The following is a 12,557-nucleotide window of genomic DNA, read 5'->3' as shown; positions in this document are numbered from 1 at the left end:
ATGCTTAAGTTACTCAAAGGAGTCCTTGGACTGACAGCACAAAGCCAGCTAAAGAGGAAATAGTCAGTTGCTGTATCCTCCTGTTCGTCTGCTGTAGCACTCACACCACTATATAGAATAACAGCACATGGGCTCCTAATGGTGAAGAGGCTGTGACTGTCCATTATATACTGGAGCAAAGCCACCTGAAATCCTCCTAAAAGAGAAGGCTTGGAGCAAGTTGGTTCACTTGCCAGTCTCAGCTGTCTTTACTCCCTTTCTTCATTCTGTTATACTTGCACTGTGGCACACACCTAAGAGATAGGGCTACAGAACAGTCAACTACCAATTCTGATCAAACTGCAACTTTTTTTTTTAGCTAGAGAAAGAAAATAATTTCTTTTGCTTTAGGTTAAGGTGACAAAATTTCTAGTCTGTGCTGTCAAATGACTAAAAATAAGACAGAAGTATCTGAGTCAAATTCTTATGACCAATCATATTGATATGAGTGAAACCACTAAAACATGACTTATCTCCCTTAATATTAGTTCTCAGTAAACTCACAGTTTGTCTAGACTGGCCTATAGTGACAAAGTTTGTTCCAGAGCACCAGAGTCCTGAGCATACTTGAATGTACCAAGCCTTAAATGCTGCAAACTGTAGAAGTTTTTGCCTTAATCACAATTAAATCAAACATCATACTTGTGTTTTCAGTCAAACTAGCATTCCTAATAACTATTCTTTCATTTGATTATTTACTTCATCTGCTTTTAGTCTCCCAAGTCTCTCTCACTACCAAACTTTTTCTGGAACTCAACAAGTTGCAGTGATATTGGAAAATACCATGGTACAGTTAATAACTATAAGCAAGTAGTGCTAAGCTCTTGTAAACAAGCAACAATGAGGACTAGAATTTGATCCTTACACTGTTACATTAAAAGTTTTTGAATGCAGACCTACAGTGAATGAATCACCAAAATTAAAATTCCCTACAACCCAAAAAAGTAGTAGTGTTTTTTTAAAAACACTGCTAGTAGGCACTGAAGTGGGAGTGATGAAGACATTGAGAGGAAGAGCTTGCTAAATGTTTCTAAACCATGTTTAAGGAAAGCTTTCTGAAGCACAGTGTTCTAATATGTACTAAGCTGAGGAAGACAAAAAGGAAAAAGTCTGAAAATCGAGTAGCCTTAACTCAGGAGAGCACTGCATTTATCCAAAATTTTAGCAGAAAGCCTTACACTCAAGCATGTATCACACAGCAGAGCTTTCTAAACAGATTAGATTCTCATTTTAACGTGCTTTAGAGAAAGCACCTAAACTCCAATTACAGTCTATATAAAGGCAATTATTAGAAACCCAGTTCTGCTGCTCTCACACATTAACAGTTATTACTTGACCAAGGACTCAAGAAAAAGGCCCTAACATGATTTCTCATCTTGAGTTGCACCTCTTTGTCCTACATGATCTGCTGACTTCCAGATTATTGCAGATGGGCAATGTTCAGTGACAACATTGAAGATCAGCTGAAGATTTCATACATATTTCTCTAGAAAGAGCTACAAATGCATCCTGCATTTTCAGATTTCATCTTTACCTTGGTGCCAGGAGTACCAGGTTGTCCCTTTTGACCATCCAGACCATTGTGTCCCTAGATAGAGTAGAAAATTAAATGTTAAGTATCTACTTTCTGACTAAATGCTATACACAAACTGTGATTCTCTTTTGAAGTTTTGAATTTTCTCTATCAAAGATATTAATGCATTTGTAATATATACTTTTAACTTTGAGGGGATTTTCAGGGGTTTTCAATGTCTTGAAATGCTGTCAGTTAACTATTCAGGGAAGAAGTACACACATACTCACCCTAATTCCCTTAAAGCCAGGCAGACCAGGAGTTCCAGGGAAACCACGAGCACCCTAAAAACACACAGAGCATGAAGGATCATCTCTCGTGCTATATACAGTTAAAGAATAAAGAAAAACCATGTGTCTTTCATTAATGTTAGTGAGTAGATTGGGGTCTCACTCACTCAAGTGAGAAACACAGTGTAATGCCAAACCTCCCAGGATCAGACTTGTTCCACTCTAACAATAATGAGTTTCATTTCCCAGTTCTGAATCCCAGAAATTAACCTGTGACATCACAGCTATGTTAGCATTCTATTTTACCTCTGTTACTAGTAAAGAGGGGTGAGGGGGCAGGTAACAAAACAAAAACATAACTACACAATATCCTTGAAAAGAAGAAATGAAACAGATGCTGAGATTAATCCATGTAAAGAATATTAATTGATTGTTTATGGAGAGCAATTCAGAAACACTATTAGAGGTTTAATTGATATGAGTACTATTTCATGTAATAGACAGTAGATCACTACTTACTTGAGGACCAGCAACACCCCTCTCACCAGGTCTTCCAGGTTTGCCAGGGTGACCCTAAAAAGTTCAGTAAAAATACACTGAGAGGGAAAGTTCATTGCATAAAAGAATAACATAAAGCTTTCTAAAAAAAGAAAATAACTAGGAAAGATTTCTTTCAATAAGCAGAGAACTTGGGAGCTTCTCTTTCCCTGTGTTCAGGAAACAGTGTATTTGGAGAGATTTTAAATTTATCCATTTTTCCACAAACAGCATCTTCTGTACTAATAAATAATGATTTCAGGGGCTTATTTATTCTATCAAATATTACAGAACAATGTAAAAGTGATAGCCAATAGAATTGTTGTTGAGCTTAGCTTAACAACAATTTAATGCTAGAGTTGAATCACAGCCCTAAAACAGATGAAAAACTTAATGACTTACATCTTCACCAGCCTTTCCTGGAGGACCAGGGGGACCACGAGGACCTTGAGGACCCTGTTAAAAATAGATTGAGTATTATGTCAAGCAAGATGAGTTTCTTCCCTGGTTTCTGACTTTCGTATAGACATAGCAGGAGACTGAACCAACTCAAGGTCCTTAGACATTAACTGGCATTGCACTTTGTGAGTTTCAGATCTGAAGGAGTGAATATGAATGTTCATCTCTGTTTCTGTAACAGAAATATCCAATTAAACATTCAAGAGCTGTAAATGGATGAGTGTAGCAGGCCTAAGCATTACAAACCTATCTTTGCATTTTATTTCTAATGCTAATAGTGTCAATGTGACATCTGTACTTACTGTTTGACCAGGTTCACCAGGCTCACCAGGAACACCTTGAAACCCAGGAGGACCCTAGACAGAAAGGGAGATTTTGTTAGTGTTTGAACAAACTATTTTGTGATTTGATAGGCATGAAAAAATCCTTATACTGATTAATATTGACTGTACTTACAGGAGGTCCAGATGCTCCAGGTGGGCCTCTAGGTCCCATTAAACCCTAGGGAGGAAAGATAAATAATTAAAAAGAAAACCAATCAAATACTGCTACATAAACTCATCTATAATATCTGTTCCTGATGTTCCTAAAATTCTGGCTAAAATGGTAATTTTCAGTGTGCAACGTTCAAATCAAACTTGAGGAAGTTAAAAGATCTATATGAATTTGCAAAGGCAGTCCACATACAAACATATCTGATACCAGTGCATCCTGTGAGATGATTAAGCATGTGCCATTATGGCCGAGAACCTTGTGATCAGGCATCTCATTCTATTGTAGCTCATTAACAAATGCTTTCACACACTGGCTCATTCCTGTATACTCATTGCTTTTTTTGGGAATGAACTTTCAGACTTTAAAGGTCATAATGACATACTATGACCTATGTATTTTGGGGCCTGTCAATTTCATCATAACTTTCAAGAAGAGATACTGAAAAAAAAGGATAATTAAAAAAGTAGAGAGGAAAAAAAAAGGAAAAGAAATGTGCATAAATGTCAGTGTTACTAGACACTGGGAGACTTGTACATCATTTTGGAAAGCTAATGCAGTAAAGGGCTATAGCTATAGTAGTATACACTAATTCTAGTCAAGAAACGAATTCAAACTTGTTTCTGAACAGTTTGAATCATCTATGCTGCATAAGCCCTTTGAATCTGTTCACATTCCATAATTGCTTTCCTTTCTGTTCTGCTTTCCCTCTCTCACATTTTTCTGTCACTTGACTTCAGGAAGTTAAAAATTCCTCAAGGAGGTAGAATTTACTGCTTTTTCTGTTGGTGAATCCTCACTGAGTAAAAAATTAGAGCTTAGAGTTGTTACACCCCAAATAGTCATCTAAATTACTGTCAGACACCAAAAGCCAAGCTTGATTAAAAATTATCCTGTATTCCTATAGTTACTATCTAAATGCATGTCAACATATTTTCAACAATTATAATATTTTGAGGAATTGTAATAAGTACTTGACCAGAATAACCCTGGGCAGCTTTCATCATGCTATTCACCCACCCATCAGACTCACTGTCTGTAATGTTATTGAGATAGGTGAACTTAACCCATGGCTTTGCTATCTGTATGCACTGAAAAATTCTTGCTAACATCAGCAAGGGTTAGAAATCTGTGTACTGTATAAGGAGGTAGTAGACACTTTAGATGTCAACATCATATACAGTAATTGGCAAAGATTCCTCCTCAGAATAGCCTTGTAGTAGCAAGTCATAGAACCATAGAATCATAGCTTCTAGATAGCAAGTGCTAGCTTTCAATTGCTCAGAATCATAGAATCATCATAGACTCATAGAATCATCATAGAATGGCCTGGGTTGAAAAGAGCCTCAAAGATGATTTAGTTCCCACCCTCCTGCCATGGGCAGGGTCACCAACCACCAGACCAGGCTGCACAGAGCCACATCCAGCCTGGCCTTGAATGCCTCCAGGGATGGGGCATCCACAACCTCCTTGGGCAACCTGTTCCAGTGCGTCACCACCCTCTGAGTGAAAAACTTTCTCCTAATATCTGACCTAAACCTCCCCTGTCTCTGTCTCCCTGCCTCTGGGAGGAAAAAATGGTCATCAACTGGATCTGAGATATTGAGTTACTTTCTAGAGAAACATCTCCTGTAGTCATTGCTTCCACAATTAATCTAATTCCTAAAACAGAATTCTCCTGTCTCAGCACAGATGAAGTACACTGTATCACTGTAGATGTGCTATCTGACGTCAGATTAATATTCACTGATTCATGACATTGTGATGAGAATATAGTAGTGCTATATTCAAGTTGAGGACACAGTTTTAAGACTGTTATCAGACACTTAATGTTGTGCTCTATCTAGGGATATGTTTACAACCTGACTACGTATGTGATCAAAATGCTAATTTTAAAACTACGCTTTGAGTTAACACAGCTGGAGTAGACTTAAATATGTGTTTATGCAAGTGTTAAATCATATACTTGCCATAGGTCCGGGGCCAAAGTCAGCCGCTTTAGATGGATCATATTGAGCAGCAAAATTCTGTAGATGACAAAAATTTGAAATAATAATCACTACAATTTCTACCTTCGAAAGCATTGATAACCCTCATTCTACATGTGCCCGTTATCTCATTTGCTAGACAATATGTTGAAGCAACACATTTAAAATTCAGTAAACACGACCCTATTACAAATACACTTGTATTCATCTGTTTCCAGAAAGACTTGATTTCATTAGCAAGGCCCTTTCACACACTGGCCTCAACTATCTACCAAGTATTGACATACAAACTCTGGAATAGTGTGAACTGAAAATAAAGTATGTAGGCACAATGCCCATTAAAACATTGAAAATATTCTTGAATCTCTTAAATAATTCTTTCTAATTTCCAATGACAAAAGTTATGTGTATTTTTTTCCACATTATTTAAGTTAAAATTTATAGCCCAGCCTTGACAGAGTGTTGGATGAAGTGGGCCTACCAGCTTCAATAAGATCTGTAGAGCAAGCAGGCTTAGAAAGACTGCACTGGATTTTTCATCTTTTAATCTTATAGACAAACACACCTCTAGCCTTCTTCACTAAAATGAAAAAAAGTTACGAGCAACACAATTGAAAATCCTTTTCTTGCTTGTTTTGTTTTATTAGCATAATAAAATAAGAAAAACTAATAAAAACAGTTGGGGTCTGCTAATACAAAAATAAATTTTAGCTATTCACTCTGAAGGGAAGTATATTCTTCCATGGAGGAGGATTTTTAACACTCAGAAAGAATCACTGTCTTCATGCTCTCTGCCTAATGTCAAGCAAAGAGTTAAAGCCAGCATTCTTCAGAGCATGCACAATAGACACTTTTGCAGAAGGTGTATATACACCTGTGCACTTAATATTCTGCAGTATTAATACTGATAGATACAAAAAATTCTAAAGGAAGAGAGGTGCTGACTTCTAAGTATGGACTTTTAGTTTAAGGGAACCTTTCTCCAGCTTATTCCCGTACAGTTGTTTTCTCTTGAACACAACAGCCCATCCATGTAACAGCAGAGGCTTTATTGAGTTGAATCCTAACTCATATCACATTATGAACAAGGTTGATTTGTTCCTATGCATAAGACTCTGTTGAATATAGAATCCAAGCCTGCCGAGTAAGATATAGATCCTAAGAAGAGTTGCACTGGAACTCAGACCACTAATCTCATGCCAATCACACAAAATTGCTTCCTCTACTTCCCAGTTCAATGTCAGTGTTTCCCAGTAAATATTCATTTAGTCTTTAGTTGTCACAAAGCAGAGATTATCAATTTCAGTAATAAAGAGTTTGGATGTCTTACTCCGCCAAGACCTGGAGGACCAGGGGGGCCTGGAGGACCTGGTGGACCATCTTCACCATCTCTGCCTGGTGGACCTGGTGGACCCTAGAGACAAAACGAGGATTATAAAGTGAGCATTAGAAGTATCACTGCAGAAGCTTCATGAGCTAAGACAACCAGGTACTTATTGCACATACTATAGCACTCCTATATGCATAATTTCAATATAGGACTAACATCAGAAAATAAGCATATCCTGAGTTTACACTGCCTTGCCACTCCTCATTTAGATATACACTATAGCACCATTTTTCAGAAGATTTATAAGGGTAATATTGGATCTATACTAATAGCCTCCAAACTGAGAGGCAACAAAAGCCTGGAGCCACGAAGACCAGGTTACCCATGTGGACCCACACAGCCTGTCAGACACTGTTACTGAGAGCTAAAAAATTTCCCCAACAAACTGAGCACTGGCAGGTCAACCCTAAAAGCATGAACTAACAAAGATCCAGAACAAGTCAAATGCCAGTTCAGATTACTTGCTGCTAACACTGCCAATCCTACCACAATAAAATACTGCTTTTCTACTGGATTTGATAATACCACTCTGCCATCACTGTCATAACCACTCCTACAACAACTTGGAATGACATATATTTGGTCCTGAATATTTGCCTTTACATTCTATCACTCTCAATGCACAAAGCCGGTCAAGGTTCGTTATCATAGTATTTGAGATGAAGCATCTGACTTGATCTAGCTAGAATCCATATTCAAGATCTTACAGATTTCAAAAGGAAAAGAATTAGAATTGCTATCTTCAGAATAAAGTATGTATCTCATCGCATTAAACGGATTTAGTCAGTGGTAGTCTAAAGCAAATATCCAGCTGATCACATAAATACACTCTTCCTAGTAGTTCTCATTGTGTTTGTCAGCATACTAAGACCTAAGAAACTTTAATAGCTTCCTATCAGTAACAGGCATTTTCATTTTCAGAAGATGATACCAAAAAATACATAACCACACATTACACAGATAAGGACATGAATTTCAGAATACAACTTCACAAAAAGTAGCAGTGATGCAGAAGCAAATTAGAAAAGCAGGTATTAGCAACATGAATGGACATCACAATTAAAGTATCCAACCACTTCCATCTATGGCTACATTTACAAAAGTCTTTAACGGTATAACATCCGCTTTCACTAATAGTTACCAACAGGAGAGCTTTTCCAAGCTACCTTTGGAGATACAGGTATTGAATGACCCTCAAAGAATGACCTTTGTCTATTTGGGCTTTATGTATAAAACTTCTCTTTATCCTATCCTGTTCAAAGAGCGCATCTATTTCCATAGCGTGCAGTTGGAAAAAAGCTTTTCAAGCCATCACTTGCAATGCTAGGCTGCTCTCCGAACCGAATCACATTTGATCACGTACAATAACCACAGTAAGGCTGGTGAGGTATTGCCAGGATTAGCATTGGTACATAAATTGATTTCTTTTTAATTAAATTGAACTTGTAAGCTTCTAAAGGAACATTAAATTCATTAATAACTAAACTTAGCTTTTTCCTACTGATCTTCCAATAATTGTTCAAAGATCACAAATAAATGAATGTCAGTCTACTTCCTTACCCTTTCTCCCTGTGGCCCTTTGTCTCCTCTAGGGCCCTGTTGGAAGAAAATAGAACTTTATCAGTTACCATGGAAATTTTCCAGGACGATACAGAGAAAGAGACACATGAAGAATCATTGGTGTACATGAAAACAGGGAAAGAAGACTGCACAGATAGGTCCTACACTTATTTTCCACAGTTTATCTTTGACCTCAATATGCTACAAGAAACAGATTAGTTACCATCATCACTACATCAGTCAAAGTATCATTGCACAGAAGTACAGGCAGAGTTTGTTTTGTTCTCTACTGAATAACTGTCTGCTATTTAACAAGACTTTTCAAAATAAAATGGTTATCTGCTTAGCCTTTCAGATCTGTATGGATACTGCTCTACTGTTCAATTCATGAAACCCTTCCAAAAGAACTCTTGTTGAACAAGAATCCTTTCTTGATGCAGTTGGGTTTTTAGTATGCTTAGTTCTTCTCTTGGATACAGCAGCTTAAATCCAAAACTTGCATTTACCATTTTGCTAAGTTATTGCACTCACTGGTCTCTCCTTTTTATTTCTTGCTCATCTCAGTGAGCACTGGGAAATAATGACTTTAGTCAATTTTGTCATCCAACATTCCACAAAATATTACTCTGCTCAGGAATATTTGATGCCATCTACACCTCCAGACAAGAAAAATGAAGCTGCTTACCTTCCGCCCTGCAGATGCCTGGAAGAGACAAGGCAGAGAATTAGAAAAAAAAAGTACAAATTATCCCTTTAAAAAAAACTTGTACAAATTTAAATTCATCTCCTTTCAACCCTACAATTTATGTCAGTATCCTATATTTAAGTATACCCTACGCTTTTCAAATTACTAGCAAGGTTAAGAGTTTATTATACAGTAAAGATATATGTGCCTACATTAGAAAATTCTGTTGAACAGAAGGATGGCAATTTTATACTTATTATAGCCTACAAATATAACATAAATGAAAATCACACCTGAGTTCTCTCATAATCCTTCCGTGCAATGAAATTTAGCCTGGAAGACTGGCCTTGTCCACCCCAAACTGCCAGGTATGATGCCCGAACACCAATGCTCTGTTATTTCTCCTCATGGTCTTTACACCTATGAAGGCAGTCCCTCAAAAAGGCCAGCCCACTGCAGAAATTGGGGTGGGTACATTTCCAGGCAATCCCTTCAGGACTGGTATCTTCCCAGGGCCACCTTGGGAACTAAGGTTACTACGTAATACTGCCCTGATGAGGTAGTCTGGCTTCTTAACGGAAGTTGAACATTAAATATTAGATTAAAAAAGAATCATACTGACCTCACTCACATCTGCAGAAAGGTGGGAAAGAAAAAAAAGAAAAGAAATAATTAGAACATGGATTCCGTTCTTTTAAAAGGTTTACACTTCAGTATTTTTGAATAAAAATGTGATTTTTGTCAACTTTCTTAGTGCAATTTCTTTCTCTTAATGCCATTATTTCAGACTGTGTTATTTTCCCAAATCAAAACAGATCTTTAAATGAAACTTAAATGTGCTTAAAAATACGTATCTCAAAAAAAACAAACAAACAAAAAAACCACAACCCCAAAACAACCATATATATTTACACACGTGCATGTAACAGCTGAATAAACCCAGACATGACATACGTGAAGATATTAATCGGAAGGGGTAACTTCAAATTTTAATATTAGCGGCCCCTCTTACTCTTATGGAGAATGTTAAAGAACATCTATTTCCTGTATTCTCTGCAAAACATCTTTGTGCAGAGCAGAGAACTATCTGAAGCAGTCACCCAAAAAATGGAAGGCAATTCTGTTTGCATGCTATTTACTACAAAGAATGCTTTTGCGAATTAGTTGGAGAAAATGATTTTCAAAATCTGTTTTCCAAGCAGCAAATTATCTATTTTGGCTGAAACTTAGAAACGCTTGGCACCACAGTTCAGTGCCAGTAACCTGACACGTTACCACGTTACTCGCTGGTTTTTGGACATTCCTCCCCCCCATAAAGTGCCACTTGAGCAATGAATTATTACAGTAAATATAAACTGCTCATGCAGCAAAAGAAGGCAATACTGAAGCACGGAACAACACTAAGCTAAAGTAGGGTGGATTACAGATTGCCTATAGCAAAAAGTGGTTGCTTTCAGGTGATGGTAGCACAGGGGTACAGTGGGACTCCCAGCCGAGACCCCTAAGCCGCCCAAAGAGCTCCGGCTGAGGCGCTCCGACCGCCGCCCATCATCAGGGGGAGGCGAGGGGCCGGGGGCGGCCCGCATCCCGCTGGGCCTCAACCAGGGCCCCCAGCCGGGCACGATCTCGCCGCAGCTCTCGGGCGTCGGCCACGGGCGGCTCGGCCGGGGCCGCGTCGGGTAACGCAGCTAGCCCACCCCCTCCCCCCGCAAAGCAGTTTCTTCGAAGCGGGGCGGCTGGGGCAGTGCTTCCCCGAGTGATGCACGACGAAAGGCAGGGGAAGAGGCGCGCTTCTCCTCTGGGCACGCGTGGGGGGGGAGACTCTCTCCTATACTGTACGTGCAGAGGGACTGCCCTTCTCCCACAGCAAAGCACGGGAGGACCAAATCCTCGTGCCAGGGAGTGGAACCCTTTAAAATCTCCCACTAGAGCTGATATCCCTGCTCGTCCTCTCCTCTCCTGCCTCGTAACGCCTTCCCCTCTCAGGAGACCCCCGAGGACAGCGAGAACCCCCGTCCTTGGGAGCTGGTCCCGCGGCCGCTCCGCGCTCGGCCGGCAGGCGGCGCCATAGCGCGCGGCGGCGCGGCACAAGGCGGCGGAGGGACGGGGAGAGCCGCGCCCGGTCCGGGGAGCGCGGAGTGGGTGCATCCCGGCCAGCACTCTGCTCCTGGACTTTATGCCTCTGCACCTGGGAGAGGGCTTTGCGTGCTCCTTGGGATGCGAGCGCGTCTTCTGTTTCTTTCTTTTTTCTTTCTTTCTTTTCTTTTTTTTTTTTTTTTGGAGGGGGAGTGTTATATCTCGTTGGCCTTTTGCCATCCGTTGGTAGTTCTGAACTAGAGGCGCCGCTCTGAGACGGAGGTGGCAGCTTTAGAGAGGGTCTCCGGAGCGCGCAGAGCGGGACAGCCACCCCCTGCCGCCACCCATGCCACGAACAAGCGGAAAGCACTTACGTTGGCTTGTTGCTAGGTATGAAGTTACTGCGAGCAGCAACAAAATCCGCGTATCCACAAAGCTGAGCATGTCTACTTGCTAGACATGCAGACTCCTTGTGTTGCAGAGCCCCCGGACGTGGTTGGCTATTACCTGCAGGACGCAGGCATACAGTCGCGAGGAGTAACTCCAAACTTAGCAGAAACCTGCTGCCCGGGATGCTAAATTAATCAAGCCCCGCTCCGCCGTATTTATACCGCAGGAGGGTCCCGCGGCTGCGAGGCACCGGCGGCGCTGCAGCCAATGGGCGCGCGGCGACCGCGGGGCCCGCGCGACTCCCAGCGCTGTCACGTGCTCACCGGCCCCAGCCCGGCGCTGCTCGGATGCGGGGTCGGAGGGGGGGGGCGATGGAAGGAGGGAGGGAAAAGAAAGGCGGCGGCGCTAAATTGGTTCCATGCTTTGAGGACGTGGACACTTTGAGGCTTTCGGGAGGAAAATCTGACTCGCCGTCTGATTTTTTTCCTTTTTTTTTTTTTCAGACGTTCCCCGCCCCTCGCCCTGCTTTGTTGGCCTTGCCGGACGGGTAGCGCCGGGAGCGCGCTCCGAGGGCAGTCGGAGGGGGAGCTGTCCAGGGCCTGGGGCAGCGGCCGGGGGAGGGCTGCACCCCCTGCCCGAGCCTTCCTACCGCCCTACCGAGGGCAGCGCCACGCACTCCCTACGGCGGACGCGGAGCCGCAGCTCAGCCTTTCCCGTCGCGGCCGTTCGCCCACCTCACGGAGGTCCCTGCGGGCACGGAGCCGGGCGTTCCCCCTCCCGGCCTCGCGGCGTGCGGCACGGGGCGGCCTCGGGTACCCCCCACCTCCGTCCCCCGCGCACCCTGCCTACGGGCCGGGAGCCCCACGGCGACTGTGTTGTCGGAGGAGGGAAGGCACCCGCAGCCCCCCTGCACGCCCGGCAGTCAGCCGAGGGGATCTCGCCACGTCTGGTTCTGCCTTCCGGGGTGGGGAGTCGCACAGGCCGCCCCGCGGCTCGCAGGAAGGCCGGGAAGAACTGCCCTCACCGCACCGGGACAGCAGACCCCCCCCACCGCCCCCCGCCGCCGGCGTGCTGCATCACTTGGGGTCACCATCCCGGCCCCGCAGCCCACGCGAGCTGACGTGGTGCCGTGCCCGCC

The 12,557-nt window shown here is 42.3% G+C and overlaps 1 protein-coding gene across 3 annotated transcripts in view; it reads right to left on the bottom strand.

Annotated features, from left to right (window-relative positions):
* COL1A2 (collagen type I alpha 2 chain) overlaps positions 1-11,618 on the bottom strand; it is a 37,415-nt gene extending 25,797 nt beyond the window's left edge. For 2 of the 3 annotated variants that reach the window (XM_085227460.1, XM_085227461.1), the window contains exons 1-10: positions 8,954-9,069; positions 8,269-8,304; positions 6,649-6,732; positions 5,301-5,357; positions 3,295-3,339; positions 3,141-3,194; positions 2,782-2,835; positions 2,362-2,415; positions 1,843-1,896; positions 1,574-1,627 (exon numbers count right to left, since the gene is read on the bottom strand). In XM_085227460.1, the coding sequence (XP_085083586.1) occupies positions 1,574-1,627; positions 1,843-1,896; positions 2,362-2,415; positions 2,782-2,835; positions 3,141-3,194; positions 3,295-3,339; positions 5,301-5,303 (318 nt within the window). In that variant the 5' untranslated portion in view covers positions 5,304-5,357; positions 6,649-6,732; positions 8,269-8,304; positions 8,954-9,069. Of the gene's footprint in view, positions 1-1,573; positions 1,628-1,842; positions 1,897-2,361; positions 2,416-2,781; positions 2,836-3,140; positions 3,195-3,294; positions 3,340-5,300; positions 5,358-6,648; positions 6,733-8,268; positions 8,305-8,953; positions 9,070-9,575; positions 9,587-11,403 lie in introns of those variants that run through there. The other variant, XM_085227462.1, reaches the window with a different exon arrangement.
* Positions 11,619-12,557: the final 939 nt, after the last annotated feature.

Source organism: Meleagris gallopavo, chromosome 6 (genome assembly GCF_905368555.1).
Source record: "Meleagris gallopavo chromosome 6, MGAL_WU_HG_1.1, whole genome shotgun sequence".
NCBI lineage: Eukaryota > Metazoa > Chordata > Aves > Galliformes > Phasianidae > Meleagris > Meleagris gallopavo.
This window is presented reverse-complemented; position numbering and strand designations above follow the sequence as displayed.